This window comes from Aythya marila, assembly GCF_965140915.1.
Source record: "Aythya marila genome assembly, chromosome: 8".
NCBI classification, from domain to species: domain Eukaryota; kingdom Metazoa; phylum Chordata; class Aves; order Anseriformes; family Anatidae; genus Aythya; species Aythya marila.
Genome location: NC_139049.1, coordinates 23435289 through 23451360, shown reverse-complemented (window position 1 = coordinate 23451360; position 16072 = coordinate 23435289). Strand labels below are relative to the sequence as shown.

The following is a 16072-nucleotide window of genomic DNA, read 5'->3' as shown; positions in this document are numbered from 1 at the left end:
CTGCCTTCAGCATCCGTCCTGCCTTCAGCACCCATCGTGCCCCCAGCACCCCCCCTGCCCCCAGCACCCCCCCTGCCCTCCTCCCGGCAGCGCCCCGCCTGCCGGCACCGCAGCTCCCGCACCCCGGCCGCGCTCCGCGCTGGCTCCGGAGCCGCTTTGCAAGCCCCGGGGGGTTTTGTCTCGGCTCGGACAGAGGGGTCGGGGGGTGGCACGACCCCAGGAGGAGCCCCCCGGTGGAGGCGGCTCGGCTGCGGGAAGCAAGGGGGGGGCGCGGGGAGCCGGGCGCGGAGGAAAGCCAGGCGGAGCATCCGGGAGCCGCTCCCTCGCACAAGTCCCCGAGGGAAAAGCCGAGGCTCGGCTGCCCTCCGGACAGCGCCGGGCTCCCTTTATTCATTACCTGCCCGGGATTTGGGCTCCGAAGGGCTGGGAGCGGGAGATGCTGGCAGAAGTTGCGGCGAGCCCGGCTGGAGAGGACGGGGGCTGAGCGGCTCCGGAGCGCAGCGGGAGCAGCTGAACTTTGGGGTTTTAGAGCCACCCTGTCCCCTCGGGGGTCTCTCCACGGGTGCTCACGGCACATCGCAGCACCCCGGCCCGCTGCTCCTCTCCCCGCAAGGACAGGCACCCGCGAGGAGAAGCTGGAGGAGGGCAGCTTGGCGTCTCTCTGCCGGATGACCGAAAACACCTCCCGGAGCCCGTCTCCCCGGCTTTCATCAGCAAACGGCGTCGGGGAGAGGGAGCCGAGGAACAAAAATGATGCTGCTCAAATTGCTTCCAGCACCTGCTGTTTCCCAAGGAACTCCGTGCCCCTAGGGGCTCGCCGTGCGCCTGTCCCGAAGTGAGGACCGATGGACCACGGACGCATCCCGACCGGGTCGTGTAAGAATTTGCTGTTGAGAAACCTTCCCCAGCAAGGCTTCCTCTGCCTGGTTTGCAGTGTATGGTTCGGGGTAAGCACGGCAGTTTTTGCCTGTTTCTTTCCCTTTTAAATCTCTCGGGCTTGGAGATCTCTTTCCTCGCTGCAATTATGATCATTTGCAACATCAGTGCCATCAAAGATTGGAGCGCTTTCCTCTCCCAGATCCTCCCCAGCGTGAACAAGACTCTGAATTTGGTACAGCAAGTGGAAGCCACCACCAGCTCGGTGGTAAGTGTCCTCCAGGACCCCGAGCAGGACAACTACCTGTCCAACAGCCAGTCCATGAACTCCAGCAATTTCACCGCCGGCCTGGACCACTTGTTCCAGTACTCGTACTCGGACAATGACCAGCTTTACAAGGAGTACAAACCCCCTCCTCGTGACGCCATCCCCCTGCCCAAGGCTGTCCTCTACCTTCTCATGGCAGCCCTGGTGGTGGTGGCCGTGGCGTACGCCATCGTCGGGCACCTCATCAAGGACCTCGTTCACGACTTTATAGGTGAGTGTGGGCATCATCACGCCTTTGGGGCGAAAAAAAGCCTGGTGCAAATGCCTGCCAGATCTTTTCCTTGGATGTGGATGAGTTTTAGACCGAGCCCTGGCCCTTGCACATTTATGAGAGTGTGACTTAATCCCATGTGCTGGGCTCTCCCAGCTGAGCTGCATGTTGACCAGCTTCCCCAAGGAAACCCTTGGACCCCCTTCCTAAAAAAAAATAGGCTTATGCATGCGTGTGCATGTGTATAAAGGTGTACCTGAGCGTGTCTGTGCTGCGAATGCTTTCCAGCCCCTTGGCCAGCTTTGACTGAGCTTGGATTAGAGGTCCCTATGATGAGAAGTTTCATGGCAACAGATAGCTGGGTACGGGATCACAGCCCGCCGGTGTGCTGTGCAAGGAAACTGCAATGTGAGCTCAACGCTGTGGTAGGCACAGCGCAGCCACAAACTCCTAGGAAACACGGCTCGGTAGCCTTGCTCCCCTACACAGCGCCTAGCACAGCGATCACAGCCTCTGGGGCTGCTGTGACAGCTCTGTAAAATGATCGTGAGAAGAGTGCATTTGTTTTTTTTTTTTGAGAATTGGCCTCCTGGCTCTTTCGGTTCCTCCTGGTGCTGACAGACGAGGTCCCTCATCATCGGAGACCCAGGCTGGACATGGGAAGGCAGTGGTGCAAGCCCCCAGTGATGCTCTCGCTGTTTGCCCCATAGCTCGCACGGCTGGTGGCACTGAGCCCTAAAATCCCCGGGGAAGGATGTCCCCCTGCAGGGCATAGGGGCTGAAATCCCTTTGCTCACCCCTTGCCCCCCGCCAGGGACAAACCCCCTGGCTCCTTCTGTGTGGTGAGAGGGAGATCACACTCATCTGGAGCAAAATCCCTGTGGTCACTCATGGTTCCCCTTTATTTCCCTGCTCCTGGGGCGCAGGGGCTGCACCCCCCAGAACACCGAGCCCGCACGGTGAGCAGCTTCTGCTCCTTGCTGGTGAAGCCCCTCAGGCAGGGGGTCCCAGTGTGGGGACAGGTATTTGGGACAGGAGGGGGACAAACCTCCTGGCAGGGCTTCAGGGTCTCGCGTGAGGCTCAGCTCTGGAAAGGGCAGGGAGCTGCTCTGGAGAGCGTTCTCCCCCCACCCCAGCTGGAGGGAACAAAAACAGTCTTCAGGTGTTATATTTAACACTTAATCAGCAGCTTTCTGGGGCTGTAACATCTCCCAGATCTGCCGCTCAGATGACTTAACGTTGCCTCCCCGACGAAGGTAAGCAGCAGTGACAACACCTAAAAATACACGCTCCTGCCCTGAGGCGCTCGGGTCAGAGCAGGTGCCCCCACGCTGCTATCTGCAGCCCCGGTGACCTTGGGCAGAGCACGCTGGGCACCTCTGGCTTCTTCCCCTGCGTGGGACGGGGTGAGAGGGGTGTCCTGCCCCTTGCAAAGCCCTTGGCTGCCTTTGCAGAGGGATTCCCAAAGCCTTTGGCAGCTCCAGAGCCAAGGGGATGCAGGGACAGAGCTGGGGGCTGCCCGCGTTGTGTCTGGTCGGAAGCAGCCTGTCCCAGGTGGGATGCCTCTGCTTCCCATGCCAAGCTCCATCCCTGCTCCTGCAGAGGTGGCATCTCCCCAAATTGGGGTCAGAAACCCAGCTGAGTGCCTGTCCCAGACTCGGTGTCCGGGGCTGTCCCATTTAGCCCTCTGTGCCCATTTGCAACGAGCCAGCCCTCGGAGGGGAGCAGGCAAGGCCGTGTTTGTTCCCACCACCGAGCCGCAGCCTTTGAGGAGAGGGTTGCTTTTGAATAAGTTTGCTTAAAATGACTTTTGGGGCAGGACAGAAGGACGGGGGGACAGTAAATCAGAAGGCGGCCTATTAGCTGCTCTAACACGGTGCCCAGATTTATACCCTCGGCAGCAGCTCAGCCCTCTGCTCTCAGCGTTTCTGTGCTAATCATATTGAGAGGGATGCAGAGACAGATGGAAATAAGATGCCAAAGGGCTGGAGCCTGTTTCGGGGAGATTAAAGTGTGAATAGTTAATCACTGCTTTAAACATCCCCTCAGCAATGTCAGGGATGGTTTTGACTCCTCAGCAGCAGCTCACAGGGCACGGCTGGCGGTCGGAGCACTGCCCAGCTCCTGGGGACCCCAAAAAGTGCTCGGTTTGGGATGGCAAAGAGGCTCCTTGGTGCCTTTCCCCTGTGAAATCTAAGTAGGCATTTCTTTAAAAAATTCATTGAGAGCTTGGTGGCCCCGCAGCCCTGGGGGACAAGTGGTGCTGTGATGCTCAGTAGGGTGGGGAGGAGCTGGAGCTCTTCCCGGAGAGACCTGGCTGAGGATTTGTCCGGAGAGAAAAAGCACTGGGCAAAATCCCTGGGAGAGCTCCAGCAGCAAGGCTTCGGGGAAGAGGCTGTGATGGAGTAAAGTGGCCGACCCCAGCACTGGATTCCCCAAATTCATCGGGTGCCTCCGTGCAGGGATGGAGGCGAGCCCCCATGGCAGGAGGAAGGCTGCTGAGTGCAGATCAGCCCCGGCTAAGACAAATCGGGCTGAAGCCTTCGGAAAGCAGCTTAACTCGGAGCTGCCGGAGACAGCAAGTGCCGGCTTGGCAAATTACAAGGCTGTCGCCAACGTAGGGAGCGCCTAATTACTGCAATCCTCGGGAATCAGCCCGCCCTCCCTCCTCCAGCCCCAGCGGTTCGCTGCAAATCGCCCTTATTGAAACGCAAAATAAAGAAAAGGAAAAAAAAAATAAATTTTTAAAAAGTTTGACTCGAACAAAGCAGTTGCCATGGGGACTGCGGCGCGGGTGATGCCCGAGGAAGGCACGGCGCTGTCTGCAAGGGAAGGAGCCGCGGCTGTGCGTGGGAGCCCGTGCTCCGCCGTGTCCCCCGGGTAAACTGAGGTCTCCTCTGTCTTGCTGATCCCTACGGGACACCTTGCCCAAATTCCTTTGGGAATGGTCCCAAGGCAGAGGCAGAGCAGGCTCTGGGGGGACAGAGCTGTTGGTGGCTTTGGGACTGCTCAAAACCCCAAGCTGTCCTTGCAGCGGGGTCCCTCCTTCCTTTACCCTCTTGCCCAGTAGCTGGATTTTCATTTTCCAGCCTTATCTCCGTCCACCACGTTTCTTGGGCTTCTTTAGGAAGCCGTCTCCTCGAACAAAAGAAATCTTGCATGAACGTCGCGTGGCTGCAAATAGCTGCTGGTGACCCTGCAGGGAGCTGGGCTCTGCCTTTCATCGCTCCTCCGCAGATCCGCAGGGCCCCTCGGGTCGGGAGACAGGGTCAGGTTCCCCTCCGTGCCCCTATATCAGTGCTAACCCACCCCTGGCACTCCCCCCTGCCTCAGTTTCCCCTTTGGGGTGTCTGTCCTGCTGCAGAGATGGATACCCATGACCTGACGTCCGTCTGTCCGGCTGTGGCCAGCTCCTGCCCCATTGCAGACCCGTGGGTCAGGACCTGCTGCCAAAAAGGAGACACTTCTGCTCCCGGCGCTGGAACCAGGGCTTTTTTAGCAGCTGTTTTCACACCCAGCTCCATTTAAAGCAAATACAACCCGAGCACGAGGTTGATTGTTCATCTAACACATTTCCCCTTCCGCTGCTGGTTTCCATCTCTGCGGGGAGCGTGAACATCTCTCCCGCTGGGTTGCATTTCAATTTCAGCCCTTTCCCTGCTCCTTCTGCTCCTCTCCCGACCCCAGTTCTCACCCTGGTGAGAAACCCCTGCTCTATCGAGGTTGCAGCCAGACCCATTTTCATGGCATCTATCACAGAGCACAGCACAGATGTCACAGCTCTAACATCAGAGCGAAAGTGCCTGTAATAGGGTCAGATTCAAACTAATTACATAGAGAGAACAAGGGCTTTAGCCCTCTGAAACCAGCCCGAGTGGCTGTGCGGGCTCCCTGCAGCATCCCCAGGGTCCACCGCTGGGATGCTGCCTCGCACCAAGCCAGGGAGCACAGGGCACTTTGTGCCACGTCGCTCAGCTATTTAGGGAGCGACGCCATCCCGCAGCTCCCGATGTGGCAGGGCTGCCCTATCTCCGCTCCCCAGCTGCTCTGGATCAATGGCTCCGCATCGATCCCCCCCCAGCGCCGCGTTTCCACCCTGCCAGGCTCCAGCAGGCGCCGGTGGGAGAGCAGGAAGGGGGCTGAGAGCCAGGTGCTGCTCCCCCAGCCTGGCTGGAAGGTCGCTTTGTCCCTTTCTCTTTGATCTGGGGTGTTCATGGGGGTGTTGGTGCATGCCTGTGTGCCCTGAATTTGCAGCCTGGCCCCTGTTAGGGGGGCTCCTGTGTGTGTGTGCAAGTGCTGCAGCCCGGTTTCCTCGCTTCCTAGCTGGCCCTGCAGCCCGGTTTCCTCGCTTCCTAGCTGGCCCATGTGTAAATGTGAAGGTTGACTTTGCTCCAAAACAGGATTTTGTTTTCCTCTTGGTGGCAATTGTGTTCATTTTACGTTGCTCATGTGCTAAAAATTTATGTGATGGAGAGAGAAATACCCATCATGATGCTAAGGGCTTTACCACCTACCTTCAGCCTGTAAGCACCGTACCCTCAGCTCCCGGCTGCTCAGCACCCTTCATGAGCTGGCTACAGACCCTACTGCAGCATTTATCATAGGAGATTTCTAACTCGTGCTTACATATGATGTGAGGTTCAGCACCCCATCCCCATCCCCATCTCCACCCCATCCCCATCCCTACACCATCCCCATCCCCATCCCCATCCCAACCCCATCCTAACCCAATCCCATCCCCATCCCAACTCTATCCCCATCCCAACTCCACCCCAACTCCATCCCCATCCCAACCCCATCCCCAACCCAAAAATCCCCCGCCAGCTCCACGCGGGGCCTCGCTGCCCTCCCCGGCTCCCCCCCTCCACACACGGCAGGACGCCGCAGCTACAGGCCGCAAATGGCCACAAATAACGTGTAATTGTGTAATTACTTCACTCCTTACTTACACAGTCAAATCATAAAGGCTTCGCAGTAAATACCCTCTAATGACAGCCTAATTACATCTTCCTGCAGATTACCGGGTAATTAGATCCAGCAGGCTCCAGAAATAATTCCCAGGGAAGCGGCGGTTCGGATTAGCGCGCACAATCCTGCCCGCACGCACCCGGGGAGCAGACCGAGCGCCAGCCAGCGACGTCCTCTCAGGAGAGGAAGTGCTGAGAGCCTTTTGCCAAGCCCTCCCGGTGCTCTCCCCAAAAATCCCCTGCATTTCTCCCTTTACCACCGCCGTGTCCTGCTCTTGTGTCTCGTGCTGCCCACACGCATCCTCAGGGGCTCGCCACCCGGCCACCAGGTGCCACCTCCCCTTGCCCACAGGTGCTCAGTAATATTTTCTTCTCCTCCCACTGCTTTCACACCCTCTGCATCCTACAGCCCCCGGGATGCTTCGGGACCCCTCACCCAACTCTCTGAACCCTGGGCTGATTCCTCATCCCCAGCTCTTCCTGGCCGGGCCGGCTCCCACCGGAGTTTTAGCGCTGACGTCAAGGAAAGCGTGCCGAGGGCTTTAATAGTATTTGTGGGAGGCAAGCTCGTTACTGCCTGCCGGCTCCTCGTCACACCAGGCGAGGGCTGCGGCTGTCCCAGGTGCTCACAGGGGCAGGGGACACCCATCCCTCTGCTCCCCCGTGGTGGGCTTTGACCCAGCTGTGTCTTCAGCCCCCATCACACCTGGGACACTGCCCAGCTCCTCCCTACATGGCTGTGATTGTGTTGATCCCTCACCCTTTCCACCCCTGTTTGGTCAGACCAGGAATTGGGGACCAAATATCCATCCCAGAGAGAATCCTGGTCCCCCTTGGAGATGTTTCTACTGCCACTGTGCCCTCCACAGCCCCAAGGACACCTCTCCCCTCACCTGGGTTTCCCCACCTTTGCTTATCCCATTTCTGGGGCTCTCACCACCCCAGAAATAACAGGTATTTGGGAAGCAGCAGCATCTGCCTGCACCAAACCACTGCACGGGACATCCTGGTCACACCGCCATCCAGCAGCAACCCCTGGGCTTTGGGGGAATCAGTAACCCCATGTGCGAGCCACATCCCCAGGGCAGCCCCACAGCACCTGACGGGGGTCCCAAGCCCTGGTGTGAATCTCATGGTGCTTGTGTCCCCGGACACAGCTCCCAGCCACTGGCTCAGGCCTTCTTGCCTTACTTAATTCCAGCTGCAGCCACATCCGAACGTCACACGGTTACTTTACCATCCCCTCCATTTGTGACAGCCAAAAGGCACGGCACAAAGCACCTCGCCTTCCTGTGCAGGGAGCCCAGATGCACACCCTGCTTCGGAGATGCTTAGTTTTAATTTTCAGGATTAGCAGCGTGATTTCATTTGCCTGGGCCAGGAGGGCTTCCAGAAAGCGGCAGCTTGAGAAATGGCACAGTGCGGAGAAAAGCAATAAAATAAAAAAATAAAAATAAAAAATAGTGGCGAAAAGCCAATTCCATGGTTTTGGGGTGGTGGGAGGGTGAGGGACCCTCCTGGGTGTTAGCACCTGGAGGTGGAGATGTGATGGAGGTTGGGGATGGAGGATTTCCTAATGGGCACGCTGGGTTTCGACTCTGGGAATACCCCGAAATAACCAGGCTCTCCTTTTCTGCTTTTCCCTCCTCCGTCCCCAGACTGGATCTTCGGCCCCAGCCCGGACGACAACAGCAACAAAAGCGACGTCAACTGCATCAGCAGCAGCCTCCACGAGATGGGCGAGGGGCCCGAGGTGCCACGGCACCGGGACCGCCAGCCCCATGACGTGGCCATCACCATCGGCGAGACCTGCCAGCTGCCGCAGCAGACGTGACCGGCGGCACGGGACACGTGGCACGGATGGGGAAGGACCAAGGGAAACCTCTCCGTGGTCCCCTCTCGCCACCGGCAGGACCATCAGGGTGGACAGAAGGGTGCTGCTGTCCCGCAGAACCCCTCACAGGGATGGGTGGCAAGGGGACAAGCAGAGGAGGCGGCTGTCACCGTGCCGTGGGGGCGAAGCGCTCCTCGTCCCCGCTGTGCCAAGCCCTAAGGACATTGCTGGGGGGGGCAGAAGGGCTCGGTGGTCCCACCCCAGTGGCTGCCTGTGGGTCCGTGCCCTCCTTTTCTTCCCTGTGAGTTGCGAAAAGGCAGCTGGAGAAATGCACCGAGGGGACGGAGCTGGAAGAGGGACACGGCAGGGAGGGGACGGGTGGCGCTTTGGCACGCCCTTGTCCCGTGTTATGGGGACGGGGTGGTGAAAAGGGCAAAGGAACAGGCAGCAGACAAGGAGAAATGGGGGTGTCCACCCAAATCCCCGCTCGCAGCCCCCCATGGCCTCCTTGTCCCCCCTTGCCATGCCGTCTGTCCCCTGAGGTGGACGGATGGACGGACAGGGCCCCACCTGCAGCCAACCCAGCTCTTTGGTGTGCGGGGGGTGGGGGGAGGCCAAAATAAATGAATAAATACGCCTGGGGGCCTGATCCTGGTCAAAGGCAAACGTTCCGGCCTGAGGCAGCCGGGGCACCCCATAGCAGGGCCAGGGCCTCGTCCAGGACCTCACCGGCCCCACAAAAGCAGTGATGGGGCTGTGGTGCCACTACTGGGGGTGCTGGGGGGAGATGGGGGCTGTTCTGTGTGGGCTGGGGGTGTCACTGCTCCCCTAATTCTGTGTGTGTGTGTGTGTCCCTTCCCTGTGAGGTGGGGATATCCCTGCCGGGCCCACCACGCATCCACCGACCCTCAGGAAGGATATGGGGTCCTGGGGAGGTGCCGGCCCTATTGGGCCCCAGAAATGGGGTGGCAGCAAGTGGGCTGGGGAACACGGGAGGGTCCCAGAGGGACAGGGTCTAGTTTGGGCTGGCTGGTTTCCTCCTTCCTCTGCCTGTTCAGCATCATGGGGCTGGGTATTGGGGTCCCCCAGGTCACTTGTGGCCAGGTCCCTCTGTCACCCGCTGTCCTCGGAGCGGGATGTGAAGGAAGGAGCCAAGCTCCCTCCTGTGGCCGCCAGCTCCTTCCAGGCCTCCTGAAGCCCGGACCCCTCCACGTGAGCCTGGTGGAGCAGCAGGACAGGGCTCAGGACCCCAAAAATGTGGCAGTGAAGGAAAAAGGACAAGGCTGGCCTGCGAAGCACGCAGCAGAAACTGTGCTGCGACCCCGGGGTCCCCTCTGCATGCCCCACACCAGAGCTGCAAGGGCAGGGCTGGCACCTGGGCCTCATGTGCTGTGCCCCTGGGGACAAAAAACATGAAATGGGGCAGAAGAGGGTGCTCGGGAGGGGGGTACCCATGTCCCCACCCTGGGGACACAGCCAGCTGTCACCACGAGGGGTGGCCGTGCAGCACGGGGACATCTCCAGAGGTCCCCAGCCTGCACCCAGCACGTTTTAACCCGCTGCTGTTCCTGCTTTTGGTGCTCGCAGAGGGTGTCCTTCTATCCAGCAGATGTCCTTCTATCCAGCCCCCAGGAGCGGGGCAGCACGGGAAATCCTGCCAGAGGCCGTGCAGCCCTTGCTCGTGCTGATTTTCCCCCAGTCCTTATCTCCCACGGCCTCTTTGCAGCGTGTTTACTGTAATTTTCCCTTTAAACGCCCCGTGGAAAAAACAACAGAGGCGTGCTTTTAGGTCAGGCTGGGCTAAGACGATAAAAGCAGATTAATTTCTCAGAGGAGCAACGCAGATTTTTCTTCCTCTCCCCTCCCACCGGGGACCTGAGCGGGGTTGGTGGGCAGGAGGTGGTGACGAGGTGACCCCAAAAGGCCAGGGGGTGCCCGTGGTTACCCAGCCTTTGGCGTCACCCTTGGGAGGGCATTGAGCAGGGTGTCCCCAGCCCCATAAGGGAACGGGGGGAACATTTCCTAAGTGACAGGTCACAGGGGAGGAGAAGGTGGCACATCTGGAGCATCTTCCCCAGGGGGGCACAAGGCAGGGAACCGAGCCGGGAGCCCAAACCCACAGCCCGTCCTCGTCCCTTCATCCCTGCAGAGCTGAGCCCATGGGAAATTTGGGTACCAGGGCCAAATCCAGACCGGAGATGGGAACATCCACACGCTGGGGACAGGCTGGGAAGGGGTCGCTGCCCCAGGATGCTGCCAAACCCAGAAATGCAAAGGGGTCCTGAGCATGGAGAGAGGCAGGACTGGGGAGTTTGGATATGGGACTGGTGTCCCCAGGGGTTCACCGCTGTGCTCAGAGCAGCGCCAACATTTCAGCCTCCCCAGGAGACCTTCCCTGCTGCTGAAACACAGCCGCAGCTCCCCACCAAGGGTTACAGCAGCGGGGAGGGCCGGGAGCTGTGAGGCATGGGCAGAGCATTTGCTGCGGGGGCCAGAAGGGATTTTTGAGATGCCGAGGAGCCTCCGCCGAGGTCCCACGCTGAATGTTTTGCAGCGCAGCCTCACGAGCAGAGGCAGATGGGTTCGGGGAGGAGGGACGGGGATAAGGGAGCGCAGCCGGCACCGCGGGCGCACCCACTTGCACTGAGCACAGCGGGGTGCCTGGGTCACCCCACAAAGCACAAAGGCAGCAGAAAGCAGGGCTCTGCCAGCCCGTTTGGACCCATTATGCCTAGACCTTCTTATCTCTCCATCCCTGAGCTGGTGCCGGAGGCAGGGCGGTGGCGGGGAGGTGCAGGACAAGCCGGTGCTCGCACACGGCACGGAGCCGGCTCGGGTGCATTTTCCAGCAGCCCCAAATCGCAGCGTTTTCCTCCCAGAAAACGCTGGATGCCACCCCTCAGACCCTGGGACCCGGCACCAGGCTGTTCCCTCCCTGGGAAAAGGTGATTTCCTCACAAGGGTTGGTATAAGTTATTAAATGGCCACAGCGCTTAGGGGCCAGGCCCTTTTGGGGGGCACGCAGGGAGGGGAAAGCCCAGGGGACTTTTTAACAGCTCTCCTCGCTGGTTATTAAAGCGTTTTACTGCCTCGTTAAGGCAGCCTAATCTCTGTGTCTATCTAAAAAGAAAGAATTGGCTGGCTGGTGGTGTTATACCACGAGGTGGGCGTTTTTCTGGCACTGGCTCAGCTCCTGCTTTATCTGCTTGTTTCCCTGCCGGGTCCCAGCACCAAAGCGCCCCGTGACAGAGCCTGCCCCCACCCACGGGTGCTCTGCAGCCCCCAAAGCCCCACCTGGCAGCGAGGCAGACATCCCCCGGGAGCTTCTGGGATGTGATGGCTCTCATCAGCCCTCCCTCCATCTCCGAGGTCTGGATTTGGGGGATCTCCTATTCTGGGGGCTGTGGGTAGCAGGGACAGGCAGGCTGGCCCCAGGGCATTCCCAGCAGGGGTAGGAGCCCCCCCCCCCGACACCTCTGTGAGCTCCCCAAAGCACCAACAGTGCGGCCTTGGAGAAATGCAACCATTTATTAAGCCAGCTATTTTTGTCAACAGCGGTTTCAGCAATGCCGGAGGACTTTATGCTCTCCCCCAGGGACCCCCAGCGGGGTCACAGCATGCAGGGCTCGAGGGAAAGCCGGGGACACCAGCCTCGGGGGACATGGTGGCTACGCGGGGGGAAGCCACAAGCAAGGTCTTTGCCAGGATTCAGCTCACAGATGGAGGGGAAAACCTGTGCCGAGGCAAGCAGGCGGCTGTCGCAGCACCCAGCTGGGGACGGGAGCTTCCAGGCTCATTTCCCCACCCCATGAAGCTGTGGGATGCCGAGGTCCTTCCCCGCATCATCTGTTGGAGGGAGCAGATCCTGCTCCAGCATAAGCCATGCTCTGCAAGCCAGGGGTGCTGGGGGGCACAGCGGGCGGGCACTGAAAGGCACGGGAAGAAGCCAAGGGCACAGAGGGCATCTCCGGGGCAGGGGCACTGCAAATCCACGCTGGTGGAGGAGCCTCAAAACACATCGGGAAACTCCCACTTTGCTCTGCCCTTCTGCAGGCACGCGGGGAAGGGAGATCCGTGCCGAAATCCCTCCTCTGTAGGGCACCGAGAGAGCCCCACGGAGCAGCCACGGTGCCCACCCCACCACGTTGCAGGGCACCGAAACCTCCTGCCCCTCCGGGGAAGGGGATTTTGGCATCGACCACGTGCTGCGGCCCCAAATCCTGCAGGTCAGACCGGAGGGATGCTGGCCTTGGAGAGGGCGATGGAGACGAGCACGCCCAACGGGGGTGCTCAGCTCACCCCAGAGCAAAGGATTAATTTGAGGGGGACCCACCTCATCCTCCCTCCCCACAAACTGCCCACGGGGCGGGCAGCCCGCACCCGGCCCCTCCGAGCTGCGTCCCTACGCGGGGGGCTCGGAGGGACAAGGGGACACCTCCCAGCCACCCCGACCCCCCTCCCAGCCACACCACGCTCCCGAGCGGGGCCGAAGGAAGCAGAGCAGGCGATGAGGGGAGCGGGGCTGGGGGCGTGAGGAGCAGCAGAGGGGCTACAAGAACGTCACGTCGTCCTGGGACTGCAGCCAGCGCCAGTGGGCGTCGTACTCCGCGTGCAGTTTGCTGCTGAGCTTGCAGTTCTCCGAGTCACCCTCGGCTTTCCGAGCCTTCCCCATCCTCTCCCCGGCCCCCGCTGGCATTTTGGGGTCTTTGCCCGGTTCCAAAGGGCCGGGCTGCTTGCCCAAGTACCCGTTGGCCACTTGGAGCTCCTTGGCAAACCGCTGCTGCTCCGGGGCGAGGTCTCCGGGGGCCCACTCGTGCTCCGCTTTGCCCTTTTCCATCTTCCCGAGAGCCTTTTCGGGGTCCATCCTGCCCCAATCCTGCTCGGCTCTCGCCGGGGCTCTGACGGGAGGCTCGGGGGCGTGTTGGGAGTACTCGTCCAGGTCGTCAGCCAGCGTGTCCAGGTAGCTGCCGACCGAGATGCTGTCCAGCTTGTCGGGGAGGGGGTCCTGCAGGCTGTCCCAGCTGCCCCGCCGCGAGGCCGCCTGGCTGCCCGCCAGGCTGTACTGGCTGCTTGCCAGGCTGCTGCCGCGGCTGGGCAGCGCGCTGCGCTCCTCCAGCAGCCACTTCACCGCCTCGATGCCCTCGTTCACCAGCACCAGCTGCTGCAGGATCTTCACGTCCACCGCCCGCAGGTAAGCCTGGGTTTGGGGTGGGATTGGGGGGAGAGATGGAGAGGACGGCTCAGCGGGGGCACGGCACGCTTCGCCATCCTCCATCCACAGCCCCCGGAGATCTACGGCCCCAAATTTCAGCCCTGGGGTCCTGTCTGAGACTTGGGGACCCCGTTATCAAGGATTAATAACTCGTGGCACCCACGCAGCCAGCCCCATCCACAGGCACCCCCATGGGGATGGGGGCAAGGGAATAACTGCGAGCACAGGGGGGGTCCAGATCTGAGCCCAGAGCATCCCCTGGATGCCCGAAACCCAAATCCCTCCCCAAAATCCCAGCCAAACATCACCTTTTTTTTTGAGATGCAAGAAAAATCAGACCCAAAGCATCCATCCCGGCCCTTGTTTGCACACAGCCTGGAGCCGTGTTGGGGGTACCATGGGGTTACGGGGTCCCTATCGCCGATCCCACCCTGCGGGGCCGGGGGAAGCTCTGCGCAGAGCTCCCGCAGCAACATCTGGTTTCCTAACGGGAAGCCCGGCGTGCCAAGACATTCCTGGCCCTACGATACTCGCCGCCGAAAGCCACTGGATTTCCCCTGCGCGGGGAGGAAATATTTTGCCAGGAAAGGGAATAAAAAGGCAAAAAGGGGGGGGAGAAAGGGAGACAAACCCAGGTAGGGGCGGCCGGTGCGAGGGGAGCTGTGGGCACAGCATCTCCAAAAGCAAATCCCAGCCGGAGGTGTGGGAGCTGGTGAGCCCAGCCCAGGGAAAAGCTGCCCCGAGCGTGCCCCGCGGGTCTCAGGGGAGCCCCAGCTCCGCTCCCACGGCTGGCACCGGGACAAAGGCGCCGGGGGAAGGAGCCTGGGAAAGCTCCGGACAGAGATTTCGGCACGCGACGCCTCGGAGGATGCAAAGGAAAAGGGCAAACGCCTATAGGGACCCGACACCGACCCCCTGCCCCTCCCCAGACCCATCGGACTGGATTTTTTTTTTTTAAATAAATAAATTCTGAAGGGATGAGAGCGCTGCAGCCAGCCCAGACTGGGGCAGGAGCCAGCTGCGAGCTGCAGAAACTTCCTTTCTAGGCAAGTTATTTCACAAACCGCCTCCGACGGACTTCTCCGCACGCTCCCAAAGCAGCTGGCCTTGGCACGGGGGGGGACGCGCTGGACGAGGCAGCCCGGAAGCTCCTGATGTCCCCCAAAATTGCATTTTTCTCCGCCACATCCAGCTGCAGTGGGCGGAGAGGTGAGGGGGGAGCAGGGCTCTGAGGCCAGAAGCCGCCCCAAATTAAGGGATGGGTTGGTGATGAGGGATGCTCCCCAGATTTGGTGTCCCTGTCTGGTCTGCTGCTATTTCGGGCCAGCCTGAACCCTGCCGCTGCAACCCGGCAAGCATCCAGGTGAGGGCAGCGTGGAAGGACACCGAGATCCTACAAGATCCTACAAGATCCTACAGGATCCTACAGGATCCTACAAGATCCTACAAGATCCTACAAGATCCTACAAGAAGCCAGCTGCCCCATAGGTCCCTGTCCCTGCAAGTGGTGACCGCGATGCCCAGTGCATGGCATGGGACTGGGGGACACAGGACAACCCATCCCATCCCATCCCATCCTCCTGAAATGTCCCTTCCTAAAAGGGGGCAGCGACCCAGTAGGGTCACAGCCCCATTTGTCCTTCCCCAGCACCCACGGTGTTGGCGTTTTCTCCCTCCAGGACCGACAGATTTGGGGCAACGGGAGGAAATCGGCCAAAGGCTGTGGGGACAAGGCTGCAATTAGGATTTCCACCCTGCCAAGCGCCACCTCCGTCCCCAAGGGCACCAAAGGGCAGCCCAGCAGCGGGGCAGGATGCTCTCCTCGCCCCTAAACCCTCTCCCCGTCCCTCCCACGGGCGGGATCGTTCCCCTGAGGACAAAACAACCCATTTGGGTCGGGGAAAATGTAGGATTTCGCTGCCTCCTCCCCTCGCCGCCCACGCCGGGCGAGCCTCGGCTGCGGCGGGGGGGGGGGCCACGCGTGGCGCTGCGCCCACGGGGGGACATTTCGGGTCCTGCTTGGGGACAGGGGGCTATGGGGACGGGGCGGGGGGGGCGATGGGGACCCCCCGCATCCCGGCTGCCCCCCGGTTTTGGGGGGTGCGGGTGGCGGGGCTGCGCGGGGCGGGGACGGGAAGGAAAAGCGCCCAGCTCGGTGCTGAGAGCCGGGGGTTATAAAACGCGGCCCGAACCGGGCACCGGGCTCTGGACCTTTCCCCCCGGCTCACAGTGCAGCCACGCAGCCCGGGGGCACCGGGGCCGCCCGGTTCCACCCCCGAGGCCTCCCCGCCGCCCCTCCGGCGGCACCGCCCCGCCGCTCCTGGGGGGCTCCCGGGGGGCTCCCTTCACCCCCCGTTCCCTACCGAAACGCCGCTCCCCACCCCAGCGGGGTGCCCGGCACTCACCAGCTCCAAGCGGAGCGCCCGGAGGCGGTCGGCGAGCGGCGGGCGGGCTCCGCGAACCGGCACCGGCAGCGGCACCGGCAGCGGCAGCGGGAGGGGCGGCTCTGCCCGCAGCCCCCGCAGCAGCCCGGCGGGCGGCCGGCGGCCCAGCTTCCCCGCCAGCTCCCGCAGCTCCGCGGGCAGCGCCTCCCCAACGCCCTCCATGCGGGCGGCACCGGGCGGCACCGGGCGGCGGCCCCGGG

At 61.3% G+C, this 16072-nt stretch overlaps 2 protein-coding genes across 2 annotated transcripts; one reads left to right on the top strand and one right to left on the bottom strand.

Moving 5' to 3' along the window:
• Positions 1–247: 247 nt before the first annotated feature.
• On the top strand, positions 248–8333 carry LOC309880620 (uncharacterized protein). Its single transcript, XM_082765735.1, has 2 exons — positions 248–1415; positions 8041–8333. The coding sequence occupies exons 1-2, from the start codon at positions 938–940 to the stop codon at positions 8214–8216; spliced, it is 654 nt and encodes a 217-aa protein (XP_082621861.1). The 5' UTR covers positions 248–937; the 3' UTR covers positions 8217–8333.
• Positions 8334–11740: 3407 nt separating this feature from the next.
• LURAP1 (leucine rich adaptor protein 1) lies at positions 11741–16058 on the bottom strand. The gene is made up of 2 exons (XM_082766448.1): positions 15834–16058; positions 11741–13413 (listed from the first exon to the last, which is right to left on the bottom strand). Exons 1-2 carry the CDS (start codon positions 16032–16034, stop codon positions 12766–12768), a joined length of 849 nt encoding a protein of 282 aa, XP_082622574.1. The 5' UTR covers positions 16035–16058; the 3' UTR covers positions 11741–12765.
• Positions 16059–16072: the final 14 nt, after the last annotated feature.

What these genes read in the sequence shown, in the direction of transcription:
- LOC309880620 (XM_082765735.1), top strand. Translation starts at nt 938, where the DNA reads ATGGTTCGGGGTAAGCACGGCAGTTTTTGCCTGTTTCTTTCCCTTTTA. An exon ending in CCTCGTTCACGACTTTATAG is followed by an intron (nt 1,416 to 8,040) that starts GTGAGTGTGGGC and finishes CTCCGTCCCCAG; the next exon opens with ACTGGATCTTCGGCCCCAGC.
- LURAP1 (XM_082766448.1), bottom strand. Translation starts at nt 16,034, where the DNA reads ATGGAGGGCGTTGGGGAGGCGCTGCCCGCGGAGCTGCGGGAGCTGGCG. An exon ending in GGGCGCTCCGCTTGGAGCTG is followed by an intron (nt 13,414 to 15,833) that starts GTGAGTGCCGGG and finishes CCCCAAACCCAG; the next exon opens with GCTTACCTGCGGGCGGTGGA.